Raw genomic sequence first — 25,431 nt, forward strand, 5'->3', positions numbered from 1 at the left:
TCTGAGGTGGCCTGGAAACCTCTGGACAGGGATGTGTGTTTCTGGGCCAGGAAGAAGGACGTGAGTTCTTTCTCCATAGGATCTTGGAATAAATTGGTTGAAACCTGTGTTGACATCTGTTTTATTCCTAGCTCATCGTCTGATTCTATTTGACCTGAGAAACAGAGGCAGGGTCTGAGGGTTCCCAGGTCTAAAATGGGGTTGATAATTCTGACTGTTCCTTCCCGGGGATTCCCAGGCAAAGCTCCAGGTAAAGAGAGGAGTGGAAGGTGGGTTGGAGAGGATGGAAGGAGAGGAGGCAAAGGAGGAGGAAGAAGAGGCGCCTGCCAGCTGGAAGGAAGGACAAGAGAGGATGGAGAAAAAGCAGGGTCTGGGCACGGGTCCTTGGATTATGGTCAGAAAGAGTCTGAAGGCCTTCAGCAGCATGGCTCCTCGCCTTCCTATAAAAAGTGTGTTCCAGAGGAAGGGCAGGGACTGGCAGTGGGATCTGGGGAGGGGCCCACTTCTTTTGTTCCCTCCTTCTGATATGTCACTGGTTCGAGGTGTGCCGGAGCTGTGGGGAACATGATTTTTGAGCCTTGGGGCTAAAAGCTGTCAGATGGAACAGGACTAGAAAAAAGGGGGGTAGGGTTTGATCTGAGGGGAGATCAGAAAGGGTTTTAACCCAACGGACTTCCCTTCTTACCTAGCTAGCACTCTTCTCAGGTTAGCGCACCAAATGTTCCCATCACACTGGCTATCCTATTCTGCCTGCAAAGACCTGCCCAGGTGACACCTCTTTCAGAAACCCTTCCCTAGCCTCCTTTGTCAAAGTTCATTACTCTCTCCTCTGAGTGCCCATAGTTCCTCGTGCCATCTTTTACACATTCTATTTGAGCCTGCTTTCCTACTGGGGAGTTCCTTGAGGTTAGTATTGCTTCTGAGTCAGAAGACAATTGTTGAGTAAATTGACTGGATCCCAGCCCAGGGCCCAGAAGAAGGAAGGCAGGTATCAGATAGTCTTAGTCTACACAGAAAATTATAATCTGTGTATGATACCTGGAATCAAACAGAGCTTCACACCCCTTGGGGCTGACTGAGGGTTTTTATCATAGGTCCTCAAGTTTATTTGGTCTACCACCCCTTTTCAGAAAGAAATTACTGGGGGGAAAAAGAAATTATTTAGCACCACCCCCACCTCCAGCCCAGCAATTACAAATGCTTAAATTGGCAGTTAAAATTTTTTTAAACATCACTTCTCGTCCTTTTGGCTAAGATAAGTGTAAAACCTTTACACTTCATCCTGGATAAAGTGTGCCTCTCCCCCACTCCATCCCAGCACCCTCCAGGGGGCAGTATCGCCCACTTTGGGAAACACTGGTTTCTGTGATCTACAACCTTAGTGTAACAGACATAAGGGTTAAGGGACTGGCTAGTTATTAGAGGGGTGCCTGGCTCCTCTGGGTAGGATTGGGCCCAGACATGTGACCTGAGAAAGGCACATTCTCCTGGACTACCGGATTGGGTTCTTCTGGAGATTTTCACATAGGCTCTAGCCTTCTCACCCAGAAGAACTCAACAGTAGCTGACCCTACAAATAGAAAGTGTGATCTAGACTTATACATCCGTAGTTCAGTGACGCTGTCTCTGCTTGCACCCTGTAATGGGGAGGCTCAGTAAGTAACAGGGAGCATGTCCTTTCCTCGTGTGAATCTCTCTGCTCTGGCCGTGGCACTTCAGCAACTCTCCAGACTGCAGGCTAGCCCTGTATCAATGGGAGGGACCTTCTAGTGTGATCCTGCTCAGAGCAGTCTGCAAAGCTGGCTAGCTACTATTTAGTTCTTCTGGTCCCAAGGCTGTGGAGGCTGTGGCTCCCATGGTCCATTAGCCCTTTGGATTGTTTCCTTGAGTTTTTTATTTTCTTCATTAATATGAAGAAATATAATATAATTCTCACTTTCTGCTCCAGATAATGAGAGACCAATAATTGCATCTTAAATGGTTGCTTGTCAGCTTTTAAGACTCCACTCACTACTCATCAAAGTAGAATGTGAAGCACTGTTCATTTGATTCCTTGACAGCTGCTTCCAAGAGTGTTGATTGTGTATCCAAGTAAGATGAAACCCTTGACAACTTCAGTAGTTTCTTCATTCGTCATCATGTTGTCTGTTGACTCAGTTGTGAGCATTTTGTTCTCTTTGCGCTCCTGTGTAACCCATACTGACGGCTGTCGTCATTGATTTTTTATCAGTAAGTGCCTCAAGACCTCTTGACTTTAAGCAAGCAAGGTTGTATCATCTGTAGGTCACAGGTTGTTAATGAGCTTTCCTCCAATCCGGACGCCATGGTCTTCACAGAATTAAGCTTCTCCGATTATTGACTCACGGTACAGTTTGAATAAGTATGGTGAGAGGATACAACCCTGATGCACATCACACACCTTTCCCAATTTTAAACCATACAGGATGCTTGTTCCAGTCCAAAGACTGCCACATGCTGTATGTACAGGTTCTACACAGTTTATTCTGGAATTCCCACTCTGTGCAATGTTATCCATAACTTGTTGTGATCCATGGTTGAATGCCTTTACATGTCACAGAAACATGGGTAAACATCTTTTTTTAAATTATCTACATTTAGCCAAGATACCTCCGACATTAGCAGTGAGAGCCCTTGTTTCATGTCCTTTTCTCAATCCAGCTTGAATCTACGGTAGTTCCCGGTTTATGCATTGTTGTAACTTTTTAATTATCTTCAGAAAAATTACACGCATGTGACGTTTATGATCTTGTTTGATCATTTCATTGGGTCATCTTTCTTTGGATTGCTTTTAGTTGGCCGGTTAGCCAGTCTTCTTCCAAATTTCTAGGCATACATGAAATAAGCACTTACAGCATTTCATCTGTTTGCTGAAACATCTCGGGTGCTATTCCATTCATTCATAGAACTTGTTTTCATCAATGCCGGCAGTGACGCTGGGGTTTTTCCCTACAATTGGTTCTTGATCATATTTCACCCCTTACCTTGACTGAACATTAACCATTCTGTTTGGGTACAGTGACTCTGTATTCCTTCCATCTTCTTTTGATGCCTCTCAAGTTCAATATTTTGCTCATTGGATCCTTTATTACAACTTGAGGCTTGATTTTTTTCCCCATCAGTTCTTCCAGCTAAAGAGATTCTAAGCATGTTTTTCCAACTCCAAGCCTTTGTACATTTCATTATAATATTTCATGTTGTCTTCTCCAAGCACCCTTTGAAATCTTCTGTTGAGCTCTTTTACTTCCATCCTTCCTCCATTTTCTCTACCTACTCTACATTCAAGAGCAAGTTTCAGTATCTCTTCTGACATCCATTTTGGTCCTTTCTTTTCTTCTTTTTTACCAGTTACAAAACCAAACTCACTGCCATTGAGTCAGCTTTAACTCATAGCAGCCCTATAGGACAGAGAAGTGCACAATAGGGACAGCCAGCCTCAACTTTCCCCTGCAGAGGACTTGGTGGGTTTTAACCATCAACCTTGTAGTTAGCAGCTCAGGGCTTAACCGACAGAGCCACCAGGGCTGTGCTGCACACACTGGACACTGATACCTCCTTCTCAGGCTCATCTATATCATTTTTGGATTCTTATTCTGTTGCCACAGGACTAACCAGTTCTCCAGTGAAGCCCAACAAACATACTCAGTTCTAGTCCAACAAAAAGGAATATTCTCTGCTCTTGCTTTCCCTTCCTTGAAACCTGCCAGGGAAGTATGTCCTACTTCCACAGATATAATCCTTAGAAAGGCCCCCCCACCCCCATCTCTGGCAAGGAAGCTGCTGTAGGCTGACCTTAACCACTATCACGTCTTACCTTTACAGTGTGTTCCCGGATTTATGACATAACCTTGGTGATCCTGGAAAATCTGTGTGATTGGGCAGGCTGGAGAGCTGGGCAGCTGGGCTCTGTGGGCGGGAGGGCAGGCCTTAGAAAGCCAGGGGTGGGACCCTCCGTCTCAGTACAGCTTCCCTCTAGCTAGTGTGTGCAAGACAGACCTCGGACCCTTCAGCACCCAGTGTGAGTGTGGCTTACTGCCCCCTCCCTGCCTTCCTGATCGTGAGCTAGACTAGTGGACTGGGGTGCACTTATCGGACAGAGGTATGAGTCCCAAGATTTGGCCTTAGGCCTTTTCATTCAAAATCCTCTCTCTTTCTCTTTACCCTACCCCCACTTCCACTCCCTCACCCCAGGAGCCAGCATGAAGGGTCCTTTTACGTTTCATGGTAGTTGGGGTAGAGGAGGGAGGGATTAGAAGCCCAGCTTCCAGGATCATCTGACCTGGACAGAGGTTGCCTTGGGATGACACAGCAGAGGCTCAAGTTGAGCGGGGCCATTTCCCGTAGCCCTCAGATTCTCCGAAACTTTGAGTTGGGTTGTCCTCTCAAAAGGGAAGGAGACGAGGGGGCTGGGCCTCTGCAGGTACCTTGGTATCGTGGGATCAGTGGATTGCTGGCCTGAGGCTTAGATCGTTCTGAGCCTGGGGGTGGGATGGCTGGCAGCCTGTGGCCCCATTGAAAGTGGACACTCCCACTGTTCCTAGTTGAACTTGGGTGAGAAGCAGGAATGTAGTCAGACAGGGGCAGTGGGAGGCTTGGGTCAGTCTGAGGGTCGGTCCTAAGACTGGGTCCTTTGTCTAAGTTACTTTCCTGAAGGAAGTTTTGATGTGGAGCCTCATGCTGTTAGGTAGCAAGGGGATTTCATCCTAGTGTTTGATCCTCACATAATTCTTCCCCTCTGTGGAATGAGAATAAAAGCTCTCCAAAGTCTGAGGATGGGACCTGGGCAGACACAGTGAGATGGGCTGTCAAGAGTTTTCCCATCCAGGCGACTAGCTAGGAGAGGTTTGACTCTCCTAGCTAGTTCTTCCAGAGGTGGACCTATAGTGCACCTCTGCAGGACTGAGGCAGCAGGGAGACTCCTGAGAACTTAAGCCTGCCTGTTTCTCCCCATCTCTTTCTGTACCTCCTTCTCTTCTAGGCTTTCTACCCTTTCTGTTGTGACTCTTCCCTAATGAGCCAGCTCTGGAAAAGGCTCTACTCTGCCAGACCCAGGTATCCCTTAAGGCCCCAAGTTGTATCCCTTGTCTTGTCTGAGCAACACTTCCCACAGGATGTTCTCTGCGGCCTCCCAGCACCTGGACCCTGATGGGACTGTGTTTCGGCTACGCTTCACAGCCATGGCCTGGTGGGTCATCACTTTCCCAGTCTTCGGTTTCTTCTTCTGCATCATCTGGTCCCTGGTGTTCCACTTTGAGTACACAGTGGCCACTGACTGTGGGGTGAGTGCCGGGCATCCCAGCCCCCTGGGTCAGGACCAGGCTAGGAGATGATGATAAGTTAGAATAAGAAAGAGTAGGAGGAAACACGAAGAGTCAAAGAGAGGAGGAAAGGATAAAAGAATGAGGGATTGAGTCAGAATTTGGGAGCATGCTGTAGGAAAAATTCACAGTAAAGAGTTCAAGGGAGCAGAGAGTAGTGAGTGGATGGGGATGGACTGGGAATGGGGAAGAGAGATCATCAGTGGGAAAAGGAAGACCAGAGTGGGAAAGAGGCCTGGACTGAAGAGATACAATGAGGCCAAGGGCCAGGAGAAGTAGATGGCCCAGCCCAGACTAGGGGCCTGACCTTGGTGTGCTCTGAAATCCTTAAACTTTGTTTCTACCCCTGGTAACCCTGCTTTCCACTCTCCTATGTCCATTCAGAGAACCCAGATGACATAGGTGGGGTACCCAAGGTCAGCTGTTTGAGCTCACCAGCCACTCCTTAGGAGAAGGATGAAGCTTCCTGTTCCTAAAGATTTATGTTCTTGGAAACCGACAGGGGCAGTTCTACTCTGTCCTATAGGGTTGCTATGAAACTCAGTGGGAGTGAGCTTGAAGCCTGTGTCCACTCAGGTCTCTGCGAGCCAGAGACCTAGATGGATTTCCTGCCTCCCAGATCAGTTCACCAGGCCTTTTTTTGAGGGCCCAGCATTAGAGGTTCATTGTCAGAGCCATGGAATTGAGCATAGTCTTGACCTCAGCATCTCATTCCTGTAAGCAACAGGCCTAGACACAGCGGAATTAGATTCCTATTGTGCTCAAAAGGAGCACAGGCACTGTGGAGGCACTAACTCAACTTGCATGTTGGGAAGACTTCCCTCTTGCAGGAGAGCGGGCATTGTTGTTGTGGGAATGAAGAAGGTTCTTAATGAATTCCAGGCTGGTTTGGGATTTTATTCAGAGGACAATGGGTAGCCATGGATATTTTAAACAGGAAAGGGGTGTACTCAGTTTGTACTTCCGAAGATCATTCTGGCTCCTGCATCGAGAAGACACGTAAGGGTAGGAGCAAGCGTTGCAGAGAGATCAGTAAGGAGGTTGGTGCAGTAGCTCAGGCTGCGGGGGAGAGCAGAGCTAGGGTGGGGCCTGTGAACTGAGAAGATGATGGACTTCAGAGCGGAGCCGCAGTCGAATTCACAGTCGATGTTGACCTAGTTGACAAGGGATGGAGGCAGTAAGATTGTCATTCAAAACTTGGTGGGGGGTAGGGATGGGGTTTATTTTTCTGAGTCCAGTGAAATGAATCTGATGGTGAAATCTGAGGTGCTGTGATGGGGAGTGGAGGGCCCCAGTGACACTGTTGGGTAAGTGGTGTATGATGGGGGAAAGGAGCCCTGGTGGTACAATGCTTAAACACTTGGCTGCTAACCCACAGGTAGTGGTTCAAACCCCTCTGTCACTCTTTGGGGAAAAAAGGCTCAGTGATTCACTACCAGAAAGCCTAGAAACCCCATGAGCCAGTTCTAGTCCGCTCTGTAGGGTCACTATGAGTTGGAATTGTCTTGCAGTTATATGATAGGGGAAGGAGTTTTCTTTTTTAATCTTTCCCTCTATGCCATGTAAATTTCTGATTTACTGCCCTGCATACAGGAATGCTGAGCCATGTCCCTCAAGCCAAAACCAAAGGCAAAGGGTTTCCATTCATGGGAAAAGGATTTGTCTCCATCAGTCAGTACCCTAGCGCTGGGCTTATAGAAGTTTAGGTTTGGGCGAGCCGTGTTTCTGGGATCTCATAGCTCTTGATGTCCCTTGCTGCTGGCACAGTTGGTAAGTGGGGAGTTTGTGTGCACAGGATGGGGGTGAGGGACAGGTGTGTATTTATACCCGATTATGCCGTGTGTGTGTGTGTGTGTGTGTGTGTGTGTGAGAGAGAGAGAGAGAGAGAGAGAGAGAGAGAGAGAGAGATTAATCCATGCCCTTAGATTCCTTCTCCTATCCCTTACCTGAGAGCAGTCTGTAGGGGCAGAACTGGTAGCCACAGGGCCTTAACTCTCTCTTCCTCCTGAGGCCTCTCCCCAATTCTGTACCATTCTACCCATTAGCTTTCCCCCAGCATCTATCGGAGCTCTGGACCCTTGAATGGTTAGGGGTCTCTCAGCCAAGCTTTAGCTACTGGCCCTGTTCTCTTTAAAGTAGCTGAGATTGGGGCAGGGGTCTTCAGAATGAACATTTAAGGGAGTGGAGGGGACATTCCCACTAACTTCACCTAGGGAACCAGAGAGGAAGAGGAATTAAGGGAGGAGGCTTAGGTGGTTCAGACTGTCAGACAAATGGATGGCCCTGCCCCAGATGTTGGCCTTCCCATGTATAATGGCCATATAGCGCTGCAGGGAAGATTTGTTTTTCCCGAAGACATCACCCTTTACCCCACTTTCTGTGTGCCTGCAAGGTAGGTAGTGGTGTGCCTATTTGACCAATGAGATAACTGAGCCCAGAGGGGGTGAAATGACTTGCTCAAGATCCCCCCAGCACTGGGACTGTAGACTCAGGTCTGTGTCGCTCCAAAGCCTCCAAGCTGCCCCTTTCCTAAGAACCCAGAGAAGCCCTGAGCCTGTCTCAAGCCAAGGGCTCAGCAGCACCCTTTCTCCCTGAGCCCTGGAGCTGCCTGCTGCTGACTGCTGGGGAGAGTCCACCTTCTTCTCTGTGGAGGCTGGCACCCCTGACTGGTTCTTGCCCAGGTCTCCCTGTCCCATGAGCTGCATCTGAATTACCCACCAGGCTCCAGGTACCCATCCAGGTGCCCTCCCCCATTGGGAGAAAGAAGGAATCTTCCAGAATTCCATCTTTGAAGACTGGTTCCTGGATAATCAGAGTAGGGTTGTTCCTGTTCTGGGTGTTGGCACTGCCTGGCCCTTGACACAGGCCTAAAAATTGTCCATAGGAATTCTGGGCCTTGGACAGGCAGCTTCCACAGAGCAGGAATCCTTTGGAAATGCAGATTCTCTGGTTCCATTTTAATCTAATCCTTAGGTGAGTGGTATGCACATTAACACGTAGTCTAAAGCAGCAGTTCTCAACCTGTGGGTCGCGACCCCTTTGGGGTTCGCATGACCTTTTCACAGGGGTTGCCCAATTGATTCATAACAGTAGCAAAATTACAGTGACAAAGTATCAATGAAAATAATTTCATGCCTGGGGGTCACCACCACATGAGGAACTGTATGAAAGGGTGGCAGTATTAAGAAGGTTGAGAAACGCTGGTCTAACGGCTCCTCCTCCCAACCCCGGGCTTGCCTTTCCCAGTGTTAACTACCCTCTCCCATAAGGATGACACCAGTTCTTTGAGCTGTGCAGGCATGAACTCCTCCTCTGTCCTCAACCTTAAAGAATTTGGTTCCAAAAAAAAAAAAAAGAATTTGGTTCCAGTTCCTTGTGGACTGGGGAATCCTGGGCAATCCGAGGCATTGAAAAAGATGGATAGGGGACTATCTAGGAACAGGAGCGTTTTTCATAGGAGTACACTGGGTGCGGAGCACCCATGTTCTTAAACATGAGCAAGGTGGAAGGTGCACTTCTTTGCCAGGTCCACCCAGTCCCGCCTGCCATCTTGGCCCACCTGGCCAGAGGAATGAGTGGATTTGGAAGCAACTAGCAGAAGAGCTCAGCTGGGCAGTCAGTCTAGCACTGGCTCACAAGGCCGTTCAGGTGGTGTGGCACACCTGGCCCCGGGCTGATCCGAGGCCCTACACAGCATCCGTCCGACGGGATGGGAGACAAGGCCCTGCGGTGGGATGGGGAGCAGCCGGACCCATTCGCACAGGTGCCCAGTGCGTGCAGGTTTCAGCTGAGATTGAGAGTGGGGAAGCGGGGGCAGGAGGGGACGGATAAGGTCCCATCACCATACCCCTCCACAATCTCAAACTGGCTGCGCAATGGGAACAGAGGCTCTTGGACCCAGGACTTGGAAGTGGGCAGTTTCCCAGGGGAGCTCTGTGGGTGCCTGAAGGAGGACCTCTTGGAAGGGGTGGGGCTGGGACTGTGGGGAGGAGCGTGATCTTAGATGGAGAGAAGGCTCTCCAGGTGGGCAGGGCCCTCCAAGGACGGCGCCCAGATGGGTCACACCTCTCTAGGTGCCCAATTACCTGCCATCGGTGAGCTCGGCCATCGGCGGGGAGGTTCCTCAGCGCTACGTGTGGCGCTTCTGCATCGGCCTGCACTCGGCGCCCCGCTTCATGGTGGCCTTCGCCTACTGGAACTACTACCTCAGCTGTGCCTGCCCGTGCCCCGGCTACCGCCCACTCTGCCGCCTCAACTTCAGCCTCAACGTCGTCGAGAACCTGGCGCTACTAGTGCTCACCTATGTCTCCTCCTCCGAGGACTTCAGTGGGTGTCGGGAGGAGGGTGGAGTGGGCAGGGGTTCGGGGAGGGAACGGCGGGGTCGGCCCCTCGCTCCCATCGCGCTCTGTTGCTTTGGGGTCTCCCTACAATGTGTGCGCCTCCCCCCCCCCCTCTTTTCTCCTATCAGCCATCCACGAGAATGCCTTCATTGTATTCATCGCCTCATCGCTCAGTTACATGCTCGTAACCTGCATTCTCTGGCGCCTGGCCAAGAAGCACACAGTAAGTTCAGAGGTACGGTCTACCCTCAGGATGTGGGAACCGGGCGGCGGGCCTGGCGTTCTAACCCTGACTGGTGACCTGGTTGGGGAACCAGAGGAAGGTGATTGGTCTGAATCTAAGGCTGGAGTCGGGTGTGTGTGGGACAGGGGGGTGGGGGACACTGGACAACACCTTGAAACTCCACTGGGGCAGGAGGAGCTACACCCAAGCAGCAGGGGGCTGGGAACACCATCAGGAGCTGTGGTCTCCAATGGCTCTCCCGTCCCACTCACGTACACACCTTCTCCCCACAGTATCTGGTGGCGGTGGATTGGTGGGTGACAACACATAACTTGTAAACTCTACCCCCCAGAATTGGGAAGGCAGGGGCAGATTGCTCCTTAGCTGCATCTCCCAGCCCATTGCCCCCCATCCCCCAAATAGGACTGGGAACCCACCTATTAGACCTGCTGAACCTGCTTCTGTCCCTTCCCCTGGCTACCGGAAGGGACCTGAGGGCGGCACGGCCCAGCCTTCTGAAGCCTGGGTCGAGGGGGGGTGGGCTGCCATCTGCGGGGTGATCAGCCACCCCATTCCCTAGGAGCGAAAGTCTTACAGCTGGAAACAGAGGCTCTTCATCATCAACTTCATCGCCTTCTTCTCGGCACTGGCTGTCTACTTTCGGCACAACATGTATTGTGAGGCTGGAGGTGAGGCCAGGCTGGGATCTGTACGTAGTCGAATTGACTGTGGGCCCGTCGGGAGGCTTTCTATGAGGTGTAATATGGCATTAGTGTTGGGGGCTGGCTATTATTGAGTTCCCTGTGGTCTAATGGTAGTGACTTAGCAAGAAGCCTCTGAATAGAGGTGGCTAGAGAGTCACCTTGGCCCTGTTCTCTGTGTTCTCACAATAGTATACACCATCTTTGCCATCCTGGAGTACACTGTGGTTCTCACCAACATGGCGTTCCACATGACTGCCTGGTGGGACTTCGGGAACAAAGAGCTGCTCATTACCTCCCAGCCTGAAGAAAAACGCTTCTGAGGAAAGCAGGTCCACTGCCCAGAAAGAGGACACTCTGATCTTTGCCACCTGTGCTCTCTTTAAACCAGGGGGTGGGGAGCGGGGGGCATGCCATCCCTCTCCCCCCCCCCCTCCCTTTCCCACTTAAGCTTCTGGCCTCCAAGCAGCAGGCATCATCATTCGAGTCTTCCCCACCCCCCACCCCTCCCCAAAGCCTCAAGAAGCTAGGCTGACAGGAGAGCTCCACCTTCTGGTGCTATAAAAAAAGTCCAGAGGTTCACAACCACAAGCCCATTTTAGATCCTTACACAGCCACCTCACTGAGGTTAGGGACCACAGAGCAGGGGCTGCTACCTGAAACCCACAGCCCTTTTCTCTGCATGGGATCAGCCACTTGAGTCTCAAGACCAACGGCTAACCCTTTGTGAAGGCTGCCCAGGTGTCTCAGACACACAACTTTATGTGAGTGTGTGCGCCCTTGGGCATAACCTTTCCTATATTTGGGCCTCCTTGTGTCTGTTTGTCTAATGGACAGTGGGCAGGCCATGATTTCCAAGGATTCTGCCAACCCCCGATGCAGGTAGTGGACTGTAGCTGAGTGCCCACCTGCTCCAGAAAGGACCCAGCTCAGCATGCCTTTCCCTTCCCCTCTGAAATGCCTGGCCTTCAGACCCTTCTTCCTCTGCAAATGTGTGGGGTGGAGGTGTCAGGGGCAGATCCCTACACCAAAATGGGCTCCTTGGGGTTCCCCCATCCTCCTAGCTGCCCCAGGCTTTGAGCTCTTTGGGTTGTATATTTTATTTCAAAGGAAAATAAATATTTTTTGCAGACTATGGATTAAGCCTGCTAGTCGTCGGGGCTGGTCTTTCTTTGGCGAGGGACAGACTCCTGATGAAGTGCATCTATGGCAGGGTCTTTAGATCAACAGTCTCTTGAGGCTGGCCTAAGCCCACTGTGTTGAATGCGAATGATTGGAAAAATCCACCTTTTAAGGGCACAGTCCTCAGATCCCTCATCACAAGGCCTGTGGTTCTCAATCTCCCTCTCTGAGCCCTAGATCAGGAAGTCCTCCCTCGGCTTTGCATTCCAGTCCACCACAGCATCTATGGCTGGGCCCCCAGAGCTAGACTGGTACCTCCAAGGAAGCCCAGAGCTTTGTTAGGGAAATTGGGGGGTTGAGGGGAGGGGGGTACAAAATGAAGCCTATTGTCTCCTGTCCCCTCTAGCAGAAAACAAAAGGCTCCCAGTCTCTGGGGAGCCCTTGCCCAGCCCTACCCAACCCCCCCACTGCCTAGCACACAGGGAGGAGCCAGGGCCACCAGAGACAGGAGGTTTTATTGATGCTGTTGGGGGCAGGAAAGGCCCGCAGGAGCACAGGGACCTAGTCAGTCAGCGGATGCATGAGGCCGAGGCACGTGGGGGCAGGTTAGGGCACATTCATCTTCTCAGGAACATCTTTCCATTGAGGGGTAAGGGAAGGCAATTCCAAGTGCAGTAAAGGCAGATGTTAGGGATGGCTGAGAGGCCCTAACCTGAGGCACCACAAATAGGCAGCAATACCTGTGTGGAAAAGCTGGCTGAATTGGTCAGTAGGGGGCAATGGGGAGTGGGCACTAGGCTGGTCACTTGGGAAGGGATCCAGCCTTGGCCTGGGAGAACTCAGGAGAACACCTGGTGTTCCCAAGTGCAGTGGGGCAGGCCCCAAACCCCTTTCCCTGCCGGCCTCCTTCATGAGACAGGCATTGAGAGAGAAATGGGACTCAGCCAGCCCCCTGGCAAGGGGTGCCAGAATTAGTCCTTAAGGCACAGCTGGGGGCAGACAAGGCACCAAGGCACAACTGGTAGGGGGGCAGGGGCAGCCTCCAAGCTGAGCGCCAGGGTCACAAGAGGATGCAGGACCGCCCGCGCTTGACTGGCGTGGGGTTGAGCACAGCCCGGACGGCCTCAGCAAACACCTCCTTGACACCCTCCTGCTGCAGGGCTGAGCACTCGAGGTAGCGCACTGCTTGGATCTGCTTGGCCAGCGCCTGGCCCTGCTGCGGGGTGATGGGCACCTGGCCCTGCTCCTTGAGGCGCCGTAAGGTATCAGGTTGGGCCCTCAGGTCCTTCTTGGTGCCCACCAAGAGGATGGGCACGTCGGGGCAATGGTGGCACACCTCCGGATGCCACTTGTGCCTCACGTTCTCGTAGGAAGGTGGACTGGCAATGGAGAAGCAGATGACAAAGACGTTGGTCTGAGGGTAGGAGAGTGTGCGGAGGCGGTCATACTCCTCCTGGCCCGCCGTGTCCCACAGGTTCAGGTTCACTGTGCGCCCATCAACCGAGCTCTGCGCGCTGTAATTTTCGAACACCGTGGGTATGTACTCCTTGGGGAAGGCATTAGTTGTGTAGCATATGAGCAGGCACGTCTTACCCACGGCTCCGTCACCCACCACAACACACTTGATGCTCTGCATCCTGGGGGCAATCACAGCTGTGGAGGCAACGCCTCCTCTCTCTTCTGGGCCCCTCTGGATGCAGTTACCTGTGGACACATAGAGGGACACTCCTGGTTAGGGATGCCTGTAGCCATGGGTGACAAAGGGTGAGGGCACGTACAGGGACACCCACTCCTGCTCCTTCAGCCTGGCACTACCTTACAATGCCATCAAGACAGACCACAGACACACACAACTGTGTGCACACACGAGGGGAGGAGTCCCAGAGTGGAACAAAGGAGCGAGGAACCAGATGGCTGGTCGTATGTGATGTGAAGCACATCCACTCCTTGGCCAGACTGACTAAGGTCAAACCCTGGAGAAACGGCGAGACCACTTTGTGCCCTGGTTTCCTATCTGAAAAACAGCCCCATTTTGAAAATGATGGCAACATTTGTGCAAGTGTACTTGACACAGTGGATGGATGGATTGTGTTAAGGGCTGTACGAGCCCCCGATTTAAAAAAAAAAAAAAAAAAGCCTAAGGCTGGATAAGTACTGACTTGGCACTCCCTATAAAACAGCCCTTTCATGTGTCTGTAATAAAATAACAATGCAAATAAAAAAACCAACCCCTTCCTCATTGGATTGCCATGGGGATTAAGTTAGTCAACACATATAAAACAATTAGCAATGTGCCTGGCACTAATAATCAAACCGAACCAAACCAAAGTCAGTCGATGCCGACTCACAGGGACCTGACAGAGGGTAAGACTGCCCCTGTGGGTTTCCAAGACTAACTTTTTCCCATGGAGCAGCTGATGATTTAAGTATTAGCTATTTTTATTTTGCTCTGAGTACTAAGAAAAGCAGTGTGGGTGAAGAAAGAGGCTGATATGGACCCCTCTACCCAGTAGACTGGAGAGGAATTCTGAGACAAGGCAGCTGTCCCAGGTCACTCTGAGAGGCAGCCCCCGGGGTGGGGGGTGAGTGTGAGGAAAGGGCCTCTCTCAACTTAGCGCCATCCTATCCAAACCCCCCAAAAAACGACCCACCGCCACTGTGTCAATTCTGGTTCTGAGTAGAACTGCCTGCCTCTTTGGGTTTGCGACTGCGTCTTTTCCCCATGGAGCGGCTGGAGGGTTCAAAGTGCTGACCAGCTGGCTCAAAACCTAGCACACCAGTACTTTCACATTTCTCTAAAGCTGACACCTTGGCTACTGAGTGCAAACTAAAAGCCACAATTGAAGGGTCACCGAGTGCGGAGTGCAATTTTAAATGGTTGCTGGCTTCCAATGGAGGGTGCCTTAGGGATTGGGAAAAGGGGGAGAGCTCACCCTTTTTTCTTTCTTTTTCAACAGTTTTATTGGCACATAATTTACTTGTCATAGAATTGAATAGTTCAATCGCTCAAACATTTCAAAGGGGAATTGTACAATCACCCCCACATCTATCCTCGAACATTCCCTTCCCCCGAGGGTTGATTCACCCCCAAAGTGAGCTATTCAATCACGATCAGCTCCAGTGCTCCCTCCTGGCTCCCGCCTTCATTATTTACTCACAAACTCCCCTTCTCCTCCCTCTCACCCATCCCCCTCCCTTACAGTCTCTGTAACACTTGCATCAGGTATTACTGTACATTCCCTCTCACTCCACCATTCTTTCAAGCATAGGAAACGCGATCCAGCTACATCCACCCAGAATGGCAACCCACCATGCAGAGGAATACTGCAGGATGAGCTGGGCTGGACTCCGGGTATATTGTGAGGAATGAGGCTGAGGCTTGCAGACATCAGCATTTTCTCTCAAGGCCCTTGGAGGGGTGGGCCAGAACCTCCAAGCTCCACCAGGAAGCATGAACAAGGAGCAAGTAAAAACCTGATGTTCCCCATATTCACTCATCTCTTTCCCCGAGACCATAGCAGGTGTTTCTTAAGAATTTCAGGGACTTCCAGCTTCTTGGGTAGAGAACTCAATGCTACTGCAACACTATCACCAAGAACATGGATGTTGGTGTCAGACTGGCCACAGCACCACCAACCAGTCATATATTATCTTGGGTATCTTATCTAGGTTCCCCGGAGCTCAATGTTCTCACCTGTAAGAAGGAGACAGCCCTGCCTATGGCATCAGAGTTGCTGAGATAAGAAATGATCTAATGTATGTGAAGTGCTTAGCATGAGGCACGGCACATAGGAAGTGTCCAATAAACAGGCTACTGTAATTATTAGTGGGCTAAGTATAAGGAAGTCCTAGCTCCAGCCACCACCCTGATCTCTGTAGCTCACAGGACCTTGGGGTGAGGAACTGCTCTTCGGAGTTTTGGGACAGGATGGAGCTTCCGGAAACCCTGTGATTATTTATACTACTGTGGCAAGGGTCCTTCTCTCATCGGCTACTTCCTCTAGGCCATGGGGACTCGTGGGCCAGTATGTGACTTCCTTTCCCTGCCTCTCTCCCACTTCCAAGTCCCCCAAGTCCCCCTCTCTCTGGAAGCGGGCAGCCCTGTTTTAGAAACACCCAAATCTCTCAGTATCCTTGACTCCACCCATCCTTTATCACCGGCCCATCTTCTCCATTTCATTTCCTACAAAGCAAGGCTGTACCCTATTCTAGGATCTCATTAGCCCCACAGTCTGACCTCTTAACCAGTGGTTCTAAACCCTTGAGAATCAAAGATGGGTGGCAGAGGGGGACTTCCCCATTGGGAAGCAGTGAAGAAACTGGCCATATGGGGGCTGCCCAGGACCCAGGGCTTGTCCTAGTGCCTTCCCAGGCCACAGCTTCCCCGGGGCTTCCAGCTGGAAGGGAAATAAATAAGTGGTTGCTTCTCTGGTTCCCATTAAAAAGAGTTTCATCTTTTATTTGCATGAGTAAGTGTGTGCTCAACCTCTAGACAGGCAGATTGAAACTCTTGGGGAATGAGTCTGGAAGGAGATAAAGGTCCTCCAGGGCAGGAGAGGGATTTCCAGGCTGGGTGGTGCAAATGATTAAACCATTTCATTACTAGCCCAAAGGTTGTAGGCTTTGGAGACTATAGCTTCCCGGGAGAGGAAAGCCTCATCTTTCTCCCTTGAAGTAGATAGTGGTTTCGAACTCCTGACCTTGTAGTTAGCAGTCCAGTGCGTAACCACTTTATGCCGCCAGGTCGTACAATGAAAAAGAGGCTTAGTAATTTGTGTCTAAAAGATCACAACCTTGAGAAACCTATGGAGCAGTTCCACTCTGCAAATGCAGGGTTCACCACGAGTCATAATCAACTGAATGGCACTTAACAACACCAGGCAGTGGGAGAACCTGAGGTCTAGCTCCATCTCTGCACTCTGTGCCCCTCCCTTCTCTGGGTCTTGCTTTCCCCATCCATGAAATGGATGTGAAAAGATGCCTTGATGTGGGCATCAGGAGGATGAAATGAGGCAGAAGTGCCCTGGGAGCAGGGAAGGGGTCTCTAGAGGCCCTGGCATTTCCGAGTTTCATGGGGAACGAGGGGTGGGTGTGGCGGCATGATTGGGAACTCTCCCTCCACCACCAGTCCAGCACTCGCTGGACAGCAGTCACAAGGCCCAAGAAACTGGAAGTACAGAAGGCTCTTTAGGGAGGTGGTTATCAACAGTAAATCAGCCCTCAGAGGAGTGGGGGAGGGACAGGGTAGCTTCCGGGCTGGCAGGGAGTAGGGACTGACACCGGAAACGGATCATGAGTGAGGCCCTGGCAGAAAGCAGCAAGGCAGAGGCAATGTGATGAAGCGCTACCAGCGTTGGATCCCTGAATCTGACCTCCTGGGTTCACCTGCTGAAGCAGCCTCTTACACTGTCTAACCCTGCACGGTTCAGGTGGTAAGTCATGAGATCTTTCTGGGCGCCTATTGGTACAAGTCCTACTTCAGATGTGGAAAGACACTGAGAGCAGTGAAGTACCCCAAAGTCACACACAGCTAGTTAGTAAGGGAGCCAGGACAGAAACCCCAGCTTTTAGATCTGAAGTCCTATGTGCATCCATCGCACAGCCTCCATGTAAGACAGGGTGATAAGACTTGCCCTCCCAACCTCACAGAGCAGCAGGCAGGTCCCGTGAAACCAAGAGAACGAAGGCCCTGTGTGAAAGGCTGTGCAGACAGGAGGTGACAGTAGCAAAGCCTTTCACCCCAAGAGGCAGGAAGCACTGACTACAAGTACGCAGGTGCCTGAATGGGGGCATCAGCCCCAATACTCCCTGTTCAAGGTCCAGTTTAGACTCATCCTCTCTCTAAGACACATCATTTCCTGGACATTCTATAAAGTCCGATTGCTATTTAAGAGGGCTTCTGTTAGGCGCTGCCATGTAAGTGTGGGACTGTTAAGCACAAGGTTTGTGGTTCAATCCCACCAGCCACTCTATGGGTGTCAGATGTGGCTATCTGCTCCCATAAAGACAAAACAGCCTCAGAAACCCTATATAGCAGTGGTTCTCAACCTGTGGGTCACGACCCCTTTGGGGGTCGAACAACCCTTTCACAGGGGTCTCCGAATACATCCTGCATGTCAGATATTTACATTACGATTCATAACAGTAGCAAAATTACAGTTATGAAGTAGCAACAAAAATAACTTTATGGTTGGGGGTCACCACAACATGAGGAACTGTATGAAAGGGTTGCAGCATTCGGGAGGTTGAGAACCACTGCTCTAGAGGGTTGCTATGTGTCAGAATTGATGGCAGTGGGTTTAGTTTGGGGTTTTTATGCCCATAGGTAGGGTCTCACTTGCACCACCTGAGAAAGTGGGGCATCAGTGCTGCAGGAGGCCGGACAAGGAGAGTAGTAGATTCAACTATAAGTTATTTACTAGGTGATGTAAATAACTTTCTGGAGAACCTTCCCTTAGTAAAGAAATTTGTGTTTGCAGATCAATCTATTATTAGCCAAATCATAATGACTTGTTATGGCTTTAAAAAAAAAAAAAAATCCCCAGCTTATTTCAGATCAGACCTGGTCCTTCATCTTCACATTCAAAAGCACGTGGTAGGGACTTGGGAGCCAGACAGACTTGGGTTTAAATCCTGACTCTGCCACATATCACTGTGTGACTCTGGCTTGTGATTTCTCGAGGTTTCCATCTCCTGATCACAGAGTGCCAGGGTGCAATGCATGTGTATGAATGTAGGGACTTGGCAAATCTGAGTTCCCAGATCCCTGCTCCAGAGGAGTCTTTGCTATTTCTTGCAAATAACTCATTCTTGTCTCTGAACTGTTGCTCTGGCTCTTCTTCCCTCTGCTGCCTGCCACTCTCTCTCCTCCCTCAAAACTCTGTGACCCCTCAAGGCTCAGCTGAAGTCTTGGAATCCCATGGGAAAGGGGATTCTCCCTGGCACAGCTACCCCTTCTAACCTTGCAGAGGTCACACCCGTTAGTCTCCCAGCCTACAATGGTCCCCAGGACTGCAGCCTGGGCTTCTCTGGGCCCCATAGAAAAGCCAAGTACAGGGCCAGGCACACAAAGGTATGTAACCAGTGCTGTTGGACCTGCTTGCTCCAGCCCCCACTATGAGATCAGGACAGATCCCTCCGAAGCCCAGGGTGGGACAAACACCCCCACTGCAATGCTGAAGTTTATTGTCCAGCAATGGCAGTGCTGACCAGGACAGGCAAAACCTCTTTCCTTCCCAGGACCAGCTTCAATTGCCCCATGCTTGGAGGGAGGGGTGTGTGTCAAACAACCCATGGGAGCAAGTGAGGGGGGGCGGAGGGGGGAGGGGAAAAAGAGGCTTGGTGTGGTCCCTGGAGCCCAGGCTGCATGAAGTGAGGCCTGGCCTTGGGGCGTGGCCCAGAGGGGGGCTGGGAAGGAAGCAGTTGATGGCCTGATTGCCAGATCTCAGTGGCCCTTACAGCAAGGGAAGTGTCCCAACTAGGAGTGGGGGAGGGGAAGGATGGGCCCTAAGAGATGGGGGAGTGTGGATGCAAGAGGAACTCATGCCATACAGCTTCCTAACCTGCCTCCTCACGATGAGCTCCCCTTCCCCAGCCTTTCCTGAACCTCAAGCTGATTACATTCCTTCTCTGGGCTGTCAACTGCAAGGTCCACAGCTGGAAACCACCAGCCGCTCCAGTGGAGAAAGACAAGGCTTCCCACTCGGGTGAAGAGTTAACAGTCTTGGGAACCTATGGGGGACAGCTCCATCCTGTCTTATAAGGTCACTAGGAGTCAAAATCAAATCTATGGCAGTGAGGTTTGTGGTTGTTCTTTCTGGTTATTCCAAGACTTGGGCTCTCACCACACTACCCTGGATCCTCTACAGGGCTAGTCTCCCCCAAACATACAGCGGCAGTACTGTCACCCCCAAGGGAACTTGGCATTCTGCTCTTCTTTCCTCCAGCTGTTCTGTGGGAGGAAGATGGGGCCGTAAAGAGCTCAAGTCTGGAAAACCCACAAGGGCAGCTCTACTCTGTCCTTTGGGTCGGTCCCTCGGAGTCATCATCAACTCAAGGGCAAGGAGTTCGGTTTTGTTTTATTCCCTCCTCCAGCTCAGAAGGCTCCAACTGCCTCAAGGGACCTTTCTCTGTCCTTCATAACCAAGCGTTATTGCTACCTCCTCCAGAGCAGTTTTCTCAAAACAGCCCTGTCACCTGAGGCATAACTCACCCAAGGCCTGATGCCTGTTTCTTCCACACTTGGAGGCTGATCTCAATCTTATCACGAGACTGGGAAGTTCTAGAAAGCAAGGTCCTAGAGAGCTGGTTTCTGCCTCCTTGGGCAGAGTTCAGCACACAGCGTTGTTGGATAATAACTGGAAGAATTCAATCCGCCTTTCATGCCTTTGCATGGGCATTCCTCTTCTTAGAGTGCTGCACACTTCCTTCATATCCTCTCCTTCCTCCAAGAGGCAAGTTCTGTTCCCCAGCTCCTCTTGGACAGCACAACATGGCCCTGTTGCCCTACCTCTCACAGCACTGACTGTCCATGCAGTTCAATGCATCAAACTCATAGGGTGCCGTATGGGGAAGCCCAGCACAGGGCTGAGCAAAAGTTGTGGAAGAACACAATCTTATTCCCCATCAACCCACAGCCTCTATGCCCAAGAGAGCCAAGTCAAGGGTGACACCTCCCCCCACCCCCCAGAAGCACCAGGTTAAGGTACGTAATAATGTAACAAACCTACCCTCTGTAGCACCCTGTTCTTAACTGGAAGTGAGAGGGGAGGGCCAGGGATTCTTTACCTATTACAGGGCAAGGGCCTACAGTGTGATGAGGAAGGTGGGCCGGGAAAGTATTCTGGACAGGCGAGCGATTGGGCAATACAGGTTTCCTCCTTAGGCACTAAGGTAGGTCTGTTGTAAAAGCCAAGTGACATAAAGTGAACTTTCAAAAGGCCTGGTGGATCCCAGTATTTAAAGGTCCTTGGTCAGCAGTGGCCGCTAACCATAAGGTCAGCAATTCAAACCTACCAGCCACTCCCTGGGAGAAAGACGAAGTTGTCTGCTCCTGCCTTCCTAATGCCAGGACCCTTTCATACAGGTCCTCATGTTGTGGTGACCCCAACCATACAATTATTTTCATTGCTACTTCCTAACTGTCATTTTGCTACTGTTCTGAATGGGGCGACCCCTGTAAAAAGGTCGTTCGATCCCCAAAGAGGTCTGGACCCACAGGTTGAGAACCACCAGTGCTATCTAGGGTAGCTATGAGTAGGAACCAACTCAATGGCAGTAGGTTTGGTTTGGGCTGAGGGTTTGGGTCAGAGGGGCAAGGTCACTACTGGGAACAGTATCTAAAGCTGCCCCTGTTTGTTTACTTGTTTGTTTTGAGGGGAGGCACTGGGAAAGAGGTGATATGATGAGGCTCAGAGGGGTGCAGCTGGCTGCAGCTGGGCCTACCGTAAGGAGGAAGCTGGGGGAGACACGAGGTCAGTGTGGGGCTGGGCCCTGGCCAAGAGCTGAGTGTCGCTCTGTCTTCCCTTTCTCCCCACCGGCAGGGGCAGAACCCAAGAGAGCCTTGTTCCCAGCCATCAAAAAAACCCATGCTGGAGAACTCCCATCTCTCAGTCCTCATTCCTCGGAGGATCCAGCATGGTAGCTGAAGGGAGGGAGGGAATTGACTCCACCCACTAGAAGCAGGAGAGGAACAAGACAGCAGCAGCTGGGAAGATAGTGGGGTGGGGGGTGAGGGAGATGGGACTGGGCCCTTCCTTTCACCAGTCCCCTTCCTTCTCATCCCAGCACCCTGTCTGCTCCACACAGGGTGAACCCCAGGGCCAGGGCTTACTCCCTCCTGCCCCAAGTTGGCAGAGAGGAAGGCTGCCCCACTGGCTTCCTCCTTGCCACCCAGCAGTCGATTGGCAGTTCTGGGGCCTGTGAAATGGCACTTCCTTTTGTCTTTGCTCATTTCTCATGAGGCTGGAGGCAAATGCTACCCTCAGCAACCTTGCCTCCTCACCTGACAATACCCAGAGAGACCCAGGGCCTCCCTGTCCCTCCAGCCCCGCCCCAGGCCTGAGGGGGTTTCCACAAGGGAAGAAAAACGCCAGAGAGGAAACCCCATCTGTTTTCCACTGTTAGTGGGGCAGAGCCGGAGAAGGGGACGGGGACGGGTACTCCCCTACCTTGCAGGCCCCTGGCAAAATCCCCAGCACTCTCTGCTCTCTTCTTGTAGCCTTCAACCTAGAATGGCCCCTCGTGCTTTGGGAAGATAGACCACAGTTCCTGCTCTTGGCCCAAAGGACAGCAGTTACTCAGGACTGACGCAGGAGGGCCCAGACTAGAAGCCACCTGGGGAAGACGTGTCAGACAGCATCAATCTTCATTATGCCACTTGGAGGTATCAGTACAGAACTCCTGGATGTCGAAATTGAGCCCAGAGAGACTAAACTGACCAGGGCTATACTGAGAAGTGGTAGCAAATCCAGGACAAGGGCTCGACCGAGTCTGCTAACCCTCACTCACTTTCATAAAGTGGGGATTGTTGGTCCCACCTGGTGGGAATGGACCCACCATCTTTGACTTCATCTAGGCTGTAAGGGGCAGGTTCATGTCTGAGCCAGTTTTACTTCTAAGTTCCCAGGTCCTCAAACGTAACCCATTCTGAGGCCAGAACTGACATTACACAACAGATAGCCACCCTGGCCCTGGCCCTGGCCCAACGGAGCTGCTGCTCCTCCTCCCGTAAAGACTAGGGCAAAAGAGGAAGCTGAACATGGACAGGAAAACCAGTCCGGCCTAGGGAGGCTGTCTTTGGTTTCCCTCCATGGCCCTTCTCACAGAACTCTACAAGCCTCAAGACTGGCCTTCTGGCTGGGCCAGGACCCCTTTTCCCACTTTCCCAGCTACCACCAGAAGCTCTTGTCTCTTCCAGCTTGAGTCCCCCAACGCCCACACCTCTGCTCTAGCATTTTGCCAGAGGCAAACCCTCCATGCCCCATATTCCCAATCAGGATCTCTAATAACTTTATATGCCAAGACTTTGAGAGAATTTCTCTGGCCAAGATCTCAACAGCTGGGTTGAAGTCAATCCCCACCAGACCCCATGATAGTTTCCCAGTCAGACTCTTCCCACTCCTGCCATATTTTTCCTGACAACAGTTTTCTTGCAATTAGCTCACTTAATACAACCAAATCTTGACTGGAAGAACCCATCCTGTCTTCAGTCTGAGTGTGAGATGCTCAGTTATGTAAAATGCTGAACTCTTGGGTATCTAAACTCTTGGGTGTTTCTTTTCTCTCTCTTTTTTTTAACTGACCCCTAATGCTGGGAAAGTACCTTCCACGCACATCCTTCTCTGGGCTGGGGTCTTATTGAAGGCCTTCCCTCTCCCTGGGATCTCCTCCTGGGATCAAACACCCTCCACTCCCAGAAGTGCAGAGAGAGTCAGGTGGCTAGAAGGGTGGGGCTAGAAGGAGGTATAATTCATGGGTCAGAGAAAACTGTGAGAAGGGATGGGGGGTGGGGAGAGAATAGGGAAGAGCCTTTTAATTCAGGGTGCCTGGGAACCCCAAAATAGTAGTTGTTCCCTACCACCTTTCCTTTTTTTTCCCTAGTGGGCAGGAGTAAAGCAGGACTAGAACAGTGGAGAAGCTACAGAGAAGCAAGATCTCTTAGCAGATATCCTAAATGCTTGAAGAAGGGACCCAGAGACAAATGGGACAAAGAGATCTTAACAGAGCCAGGCTCGTTTAATATTAAGCTTGGAAGAAATGCATCCAAAAGACGGAGTAGGGTCCAGGGTGGAAGATGGAGAATGCCTGAGGGCAGTGGGTGGGTCTGCAGAATCTAGAGGACTTCCTGGTCACCAGGGGCCTATAGCAGACTGAAGCACATGAGTACCCAGCTTGGGCAAGCCACAGAAAGCAGAAGGGCAGACACCTTTGCCTCATGCCCCTCTTTTTTTCTGAATTGAAACTAAAACAGCGAAGACTGAGATCAGACCAGCTGCAGCCTTTGGAATCCTGCCTCTGCTATCTTTCCTTCCATCACATCCAGCTAAGCTAGTCCCAGTTCTCCTCCATCAGGTAGAACCAGGAGGCACTGGAGGCAGGAAGGTCATCTCCTGAGGAGACAGACTGGCTCCCGGCCTCTGGGACTGGCTTATTGGTAAGGAATTCAAGAATCTGGGTGATTTTGCTTTCCCACAGCCTCCCTCCCTCACCAGTCTTATTCCTGTGCCACACGACCTGGACTACCAGGACTGCTTCCTCATCCCTAGCGGGTTCCCTTCATTCTGCTGCCTTTCTCTGCTCCGGGCCCTCTCAAGTCTGAGAGCAGTGTTGTGGTTGCTTCCAAGACACAGACACAGACACAGACACACAGACGCGCTCACACACTCACACACACGTCACACAGGTTTTTCTGCCATTTAATCATCTCCACCACTGGAAGGTTGCAGCAATTCTCTAGGGTCCTGGGAAGTTTGGAAAGGCTCTCAAACTCACCAAGTCTCCTACATCCCATCCCGGCTCTAGAGCTTGAGGGAAGGTGACAGAGACAGGGTGACGGGTTGAGGGATCACGAGAACGAGGGGAGCTGGAAGGAACAAGAAGCTGGGCAGAGAAGGGGAAAGTTAAAGGGGGCTGAGCAGGTGAGCAGAGGTCAGGGCTATGTCTAGGGGTAAGAGAGACTGAAGGGGATGAGAAGGTTTATGGGTAGAGGCTAATGAAGGGACAGAAGGAAACAAAATGATGTGTGTAGAACGTGGGGCCTAAGAATTGGGCCTAAGACTAGGAGATGGCTCTCAATTGTTTCCAGAAGGCCAGGGCCGTGAGGCCTCTCAGAAGTCCTGTTTTCTCCATTTCCTGAAAACAGCCCTGAACTCAGTTGTTCTCTTGCCCAATTCTCAGTATCTCTGAATGAGCCCTTCCACCTCCAGTTATAGTACAAGACTAGGCCTTTTCCTTTCTCAGTTTATCCCCACTGTGCAAGGCCAGGCACAGATCAGCTGGGCACAGCAGATGCTTGCTCATGAAATACCTGCTGCTTGGCTCCAGGGATGGAGAGATTTGGGCCTCTAAAAAACATTCACAGAGGACCCGGGTTCCCTCCCGACCCTCCCAGCCCCGAACTTGCATGCGAGGGTATGGGGGTGACCTCGTTGCTTCGGGGAGGGCGTTTGCTCTGCACTCTCTGGGCTTCACAGGCCCAGACAACGCCCCCTGCCCCTCAATCTCACAGATGTCACAACTGCCCAAGTGGGGGGACCTCTTCTCCAGCCCAGAGACCCTCTCTTTTTATACACTTCGAACACCGCCGCCCTCCCCCGCGACAACTACTGCGGGTACCCCCCACCTCTGAGTCCCACATCCTAGCTCAGAGTCCTTCCACTTCGGAGACTCTTCTCCTGGGGTGGAGACACGGCCGTCCCGGCACCCAGGAGCCGGTAGAATTGCTGGGAATCCATCCTCACCGCGGCGCCGCGGGCTCGAGGTGGCCCGGTCCCCGCCCCGCCTGGCCGCGCCCGCCCAACTCGAAGTGAGTCTTGAGAAGCTCCCGCCCGCGGCCCCCCGAAAGCAAACTTCTCGACGGGTCCGGGACTGGCTGGGCTCTCCTCCCCCGGGTCCCCTGCCCGCCGGCCCGGGCCCGATCTCACCTGGAGCCCTCCCCACGGCGGGGGAGCTGGGGGCGGCGGCAGCGGCTCTGGGCTCAAGAAGGAAGT

The 25,431-nt window shown here is 51.6% G+C and overlaps 2 protein-coding genes across 4 annotated transcripts in view; one reads left to right on the top strand and one right to left on the bottom strand.

The window, feature by feature from the left end:
- Positions 1-11,003, top strand: part of PGAP2 (post-GPI attachment to proteins 2) — a 20,796-nt gene extending 9,793 nt beyond the window's left edge. For all 3 annotated transcript variants that reach the window (XM_045293233.1, XM_045293234.1, XM_045293235.1), the window contains 4 exons: positions 9,410-9,662; positions 9,805-9,911; positions 10,480-10,588; positions 10,793-11,003. In XM_045293233.1, the coding sequence (XP_045149168.1) occupies positions 9,410-9,662; positions 9,805-9,911; positions 10,480-10,588; positions 10,793-10,923 (600 nt within the window). In that variant the 3' untranslated portion in view covers positions 10,924-11,003. The remainder of the gene's footprint in view (positions 1-9,409; positions 9,663-9,804; positions 9,912-10,479; positions 10,589-10,792) is intronic.
- A 1,215-nt stretch (positions 11,004-12,218) lies between these two features.
- On the bottom strand, positions 12,219-25,425 carry RHOG (ras homolog family member G). Its single transcript, XM_004708788.2, has 2 exons — positions 25,366-25,425; positions 12,219-13,426 (listed from the first exon to the last, which is right to left on the bottom strand). Exon 2 carries the CDS (start codon positions 13,356-13,358, stop codon positions 12,783-12,785), a length of 576 nt encoding a protein of 191 aa, XP_004708845.1. The 5' UTR covers positions 13,359-13,426; positions 25,366-25,425; the 3' UTR covers positions 12,219-12,782.
- Between the last annotated feature and the right edge of the window lie 6 nt (positions 25,426-25,431).

This window comes from Echinops telfairi, unplaced genomic scaffold (genome assembly GCF_000313985.2).
Source record: "Echinops telfairi isolate 266 unplaced genomic scaffold, ASM31398v2 ScPeMD7_1713;HRSCAF=2227, whole genome shotgun sequence".
Lineage (NCBI taxonomy): Eukaryota > Metazoa > Chordata > Mammalia > Afrosoricida > Tenrecidae > Echinops > Echinops telfairi.